The sequence below is a fragment of the Vitis vinifera genome, chromosome 3 (assembly GCF_030704535.1).
Source record: "Vitis vinifera cultivar Pinot Noir 40024 chromosome 3, ASM3070453v1".
NCBI classification, from domain to species: Eukaryota; Viridiplantae; Streptophyta; class Magnoliopsida; order Vitales; family Vitaceae; genus Vitis; species Vitis vinifera.
This window is the reverse complement of record NC_081807.1, coordinates 10,402,484-10,407,640: the sequence shown is the minus strand read 5'-3', so window position 1 is coordinate 10,407,640 and position 5,157 is coordinate 10,402,484. Positions and strand designations below refer to the sequence as shown.

Sequence of the window (5,157 nt, the reverse complement as noted above, 5' to 3'; positions counted from 1 at the left end):
ATTCAAAATAATTCTCAATTTCATAATAAGAAAAATTAAACAATGAGACAAGACGGGAGAAAATAGGTATTAAAAATTCTCATATCCACCATGTCTTATCTTGTTTAATTTTTCTTAAAATATTTATATATTTTTTTATTTTTTAATTACATTAAAATAAATATATTTTATAAATAATTAAAATATTATAAATTTGTTATAACTTATTTTATTAAATTTTTATTATTATTATAATATATATTAAAAATAAAAAATTAAAACATTAAATCAAATTAATTTTATATATAATCAGACAAGACAGGACGAGACAAAATAATACTCGAACCAATTTATTTAAATTTCAAACTCGTTCTATTAGGGATGGGCACAAAAAAAAACCTATCACATTGTCGATCATAGACAAGATTAATATTGAACTTGATTTTCTTGTAATACAAAAAATACCCAAAGATCATAAAAAATTATATAAAATGAATTTATATTGTATGAATATGTTGTATCATTTACTATACGCTTTACTTATTATTTTTTTCCTTTAAACTTTTAATCCTCTAGTGATTTTCTAAAGATATATATTTTTTAAATAATAAAAATAAATAAGTTAAATTGTAAATTTTTGATTTTAAAAAAAGCTTATTTCGATATCTAACTTTAAATTATTATTTTACATGATCTTAACATGATTTTTTTTATATCATATAATAATAATACATATTGTATGAAAATAAAAAATATATCCAAAAATTCTAAAAAAAACGGTTAGTCCTCCCTTTTTAACATATGAAAATTATGTTTTAAAAATATTATTAATATTACATTTTAATGAAACTTTCATTAATTACTTGTAACAACCTTAGTTATATTATTAATAATATAAAAAAAAACAAAAAATAATTTTAAATTATAAAAAATATTATCAAAAGGCAGAGTAAAAAGGAAAAAGTGGAGAAAGAGAGAAAGAGTTATATAAAAGAATGAGAAGTACGACACCCACAAATACATTCACATTTTATTTTCTTTAATGACATTTTTATCTTTTATATTTTATATTCTTAATATTAATTATGTTGAATATGCGAAATTCAGATCCATTATTTAGTTTGATGGCCCCCTTGAAAAAATCTTGAGAGACGTCTTAAAAGCCCGCACCGGCCGCAACTGGAGCCCAGAAATGGGGAGTTCCCCAAACCCTGATTGGTGGGGCGGCTATATATGTCCAGGGACAGATAATGTCTATAAATAGAGAATTGACTAGCCTTAGTTTCTTGCTGCATGGGCATGAATTCGTGAGAGACACATGGATGCAGATAGGAAGCACGTGCATGAAGATACGAAGCTGAGATATTATGTAACATATATAGGAAGGTAGACTGAGTAGGGATGGGTCCATCACTTGCATTTCTAAATGGTAAGAAAATTCCACCACGCCACTCGGTTCAGAGCCACTTGAATGCACTGCTAGCTGGCGAACATCGTTATACTTACATCATGTAAGTGTTGCGCCAGAGGACAAAAATATATATGCACTATCTCCACCTCAACCATGAGTCATTTTACTTCATAATGTATTTCTCACTCTAGTTTTTTTCTCGAATCTTTATCTTATTTGTCTTTCATAACTTTTTCTGTGTCCTAAAATCTCTTCTATATTATTCTTTTTAGAAAAAGAAATGTATTCTAAATTGGAGTTTGAGATATCTCCCCCAAACCATAGCTTATATACTCCCGTTGCCATTGGCTCATAGGCCATAAGGCCATAGAAGATGGAACTTAACTCCTTCCTCTTGCTTTGCATGCCACTGGTCCTGTGCCTCTTCTTCCTTCAATTTCTGCGCCCATCATCCCACGCTACCAAGCTACCGCCTGGCCCGACTGGCCTCCCCATTTTGGGCTCCCTACTCCAAATTGGCAAACTTCCTCATCACTCACTTGCAAGATTGGCGAAAATCCACGGTCCTCTCATCACCCTCCGCCTTGGGTCCATCACCACCGTCGTCGCCTCCTCTCCCCAGACAGCCAAACTAATTCTCCAAACACATGGCCAGAATTTCCTGGACCGTCCTGTTCCCGAGGCCATCGACAGTCCTCAAGGCACAATCGCATGGACTCCTGTGGACCATGTATGGCGCAGCCGCCGCCGTGTTTGCAACAACCACTTGTTCACATCCCAGAGCCTGGACTCACTCCAACACCTTCGATACAAAAAGGTGGAACAACTTCTCCAACATATCCGTAAGCATTGTGTTTCCGGTACACCAGTGGATATCGGCCTACTCGCCTCTGCCACCAACTTGAACGTGCTATCAAACGCCATTTTCTCTGTTGACCTTGTTGATCCAGGATTTGAGTCGGCTCAGGATTTCAGGGATCTGGTGTGGGGAATCATGGAGGGTGCTGGCAAGTTTAATATTTCAGATTATTTTCCCATGTTTCGAAGGTTCGATTTGCTAGGTGTGAAGCGTGACACTTTTTCATCTTATAGAAGGTTTTATGAAATAGTTGGTGATATAATCAAAAGCCGTATCAAGTGTAGAGCCTCCAATCCAGTGACCAGGAATGACGATTTCTTGGATGTGATTCTCGATCAGTGCCAAGAAGATGGTTCTTTATTCGATTCTGAAAATATCCAGGTTTTGATTGTGGTAAGACCCATTAATTAATTCACATCTTTAATTTTAATTAAACTCAATCTAATGTTATTTTTTGTAAACTCAATGAGTTGGCGCTTAGTACCAGTCCGCTGCTACCGAGAAATTTATTGTAGAATGTTGGTAGAGTGTTTGTGTGCGTGTGAGTGTTTTAAAGTGTATAAAGAAATAAGCACTTTTAGTTGGTATTTATACCACCACCTCCTTCAGCTTCGTTTGCTTGTGCAAACGGTAAGAGGAGTCTTGTGCCCCTAGGCGGCCCAAGTTCACCCTAAAATTCGAGTGGCTCAGGCCGAAAAACTTGTGTGTCTGTGTCCGCTCGCGCTACTTGGCCTCTTGGACTTGGATGCTTGTGCATGTTAACAATTTTCACTTTTTGGCAGGAATTGTTTTATGCTGGAAGTGATACATCTACCATAACAACTGAATGGGCAATGACTGAATTTCTTCGAAATCCAGGGGTGATGCAAAAGGTTCGGCAGGAACTTAGCGAAGTAATCGGGGCAGGTCAAATGGTTAGAGAATCAGATATGGATCGACTTCCATATTTTCAAGCTGTTGTGAAAGAGACACTCAGACTCCATCCGGCTGGGCCCCTTCTGTTACCTTTTAAAGCAAAGAATGATGTGGAATTATCCGGTTTCACCATACCCAGTAACAGTCATGTCCTTGTGAATATGTGGGCTATTGCAAGAGATCCAAGTTATTGGGAGGATCCTTTATCCTTCCTTCCTGAAAGATTCTTGGGCTCTAAGATAGATTATAGAGGCCAAGATTTTGAATATATACCATTTGGAGCTGGTAGGCGAATCTGCCCAGGCATGCCTCTTGCCGTCAGAATGGTTCAACTAGTGTTAGCTTCCATTATCCACTCCTTCAACTGGAAGCTTCCTGAAGGAACAACCCCACTGACCATTGACATGCAAGAACATTGCGGAGCTACCTTGAAGAAGGCCATTCCTCTTTCTGCCATTCCATTTATAGAAGAAAATTAAGATCGACTCATCATGAGTCCATCTTTCTTCCTTTAATATGGGACTGTTGTGGCTACCTATCTTTCTATCTATGCATACACATAGCTAGAATGCCTTGTGCATTGCAGTCACCGTGATATTATAGCTAGCTCACTTGACTTGATATATCATCCTAGTGGCCGGTCATCTTGAATGCATACATATCTTTTTATTCCGCAGCTCTTAATTCTTCCTCCTCTCACCTTATCTGACTCCCACGACCATAGATTAATTGATAAATATAAAATTAAATAAAATAGATAATAACATCATGGCAAAAACAATTCTAATGCTTTGAGTAATAGTGTCAGGAACTCATGATGAGTGTAACAGCAATATTGGCTTTATACATCCAACACAACCACATCTACCATATGAGAATGCATGAGATGGCCACATCTCTCTCTCTCTCTAACACTATAAATCTATCATAGAACAACAAATTTATAAAGTTCTATGCATTAACCTTAAACCAATAGTTTTCTAATCCTAGTTAAACTTTAAAAAAGTAATTTACTAAAACAAAACCCTATAAATATTGACTTTCCTAAAAATAAAAAATTAAATAATTTGAGTCAAATTTCAACAATCTCCATCTTAACTCAAATTCCCTTAATACTACAAGACCAATGAGAATAAAAAGTGTCAAGTTTAAACTTGACTCCATAAATCGTTTTTATTTTCTTCATAACTTCATTCCTTTTGCAATTATTCTCATCCTTATACCAATGAGTACTCTTAGATGAAAACGAAGTCTTGATCAACTTGGTGCGCTTTTCTACCTTGAAAACTTCTTTAACACTAGCAAAAGATTCATGGCTTAGCTCTACCTTCATAGATCCACCTAAAATTGTTTTTTCAATTAAAATGTATAAATTTTTCACATTTTTCCCTTTCTTAGTTGTCAAAGCACCTTTATTGATAATTATAATACCATTTTTTGCATAAAAATTATAACTCAGAATGTCTAAAGCCCCTAAATAAATTAAACTCCTCTTCAATTTAGGAATATACTTAACATCAATTAATGACCTCACAACATTATCAAACATCCTCACCTTTATAGTCCCAACCCCAATTACTTTAGATAGAGCATGAATCATTGCTCATTCGAACGATAGTAATATCACATTTCTTATAAGTATTAGACTACTCCTTATATGAACACATATGAAAGGAATATCAAAAATCTAAAATCCAAGAGTTAGCAAAATTTTCATCAACTATAAGAGAAAGAACATCACTTTTATCAAACTTTTCACCAACAATATTAGTAGAATTTGAAGTCTCTTGGGATTCTAATTTTTCCTTACTTCTAAATGCTTGTCAATTCTTCACAATATCTTCTGATATGTCCCTTTTTGTAGTAATAATAATACTCTACGTCCCTTCAAAAGCATGATTGGGAACAATCATCTCTCCTATCCTGATTCCTACTTTGTGATTTACTCTTACCATGATGTGGTTCAAAATTCATTACAAGAGTTTGTCTAATA

At 34.7% G+C, this 5,157-nt stretch overlaps 1 protein-coding gene across 1 annotated transcript; it reads left to right on the top strand.

Annotated features, from left to right (window-relative positions):
* Positions 1-1,596: 1,596 nt before the first annotated feature.
* Positions 1,597-3,840, top strand: LOC100245631 (geraniol 8-hydroxylase). Its single transcript, XM_010649735.3, has 2 exons — positions 1,597-2,642; positions 3,032-3,840. The coding sequence occupies exons 1-2, from the start codon at positions 1,764-1,766 to the stop codon at positions 3,641-3,643; spliced, it is 1,491 nt and encodes a 496-aa protein (XP_010648037.1). The 5' UTR covers positions 1,597-1,763; the 3' UTR covers positions 3,644-3,840.
* Positions 3,841-5,157: the final 1,317 nt, after the last annotated feature.

Bases quoted from the DNA above. Each gene is read 5' to 3' on its own strand.
- LOC100245631 (XM_010649735.3), top strand. From the start codon at position 1,764: ATGGAACTTAACTCCTTCCTCTTGCTTTGCATGCCACTGGTCCTGTGC. The intron at 2,643-3,031 runs GTAAGACCCATT...ACTTTTTGGCAG, and splicing joins ATATCCAGGTTTTGATTGTG to GAATTGTTTTATGCTGGAAG.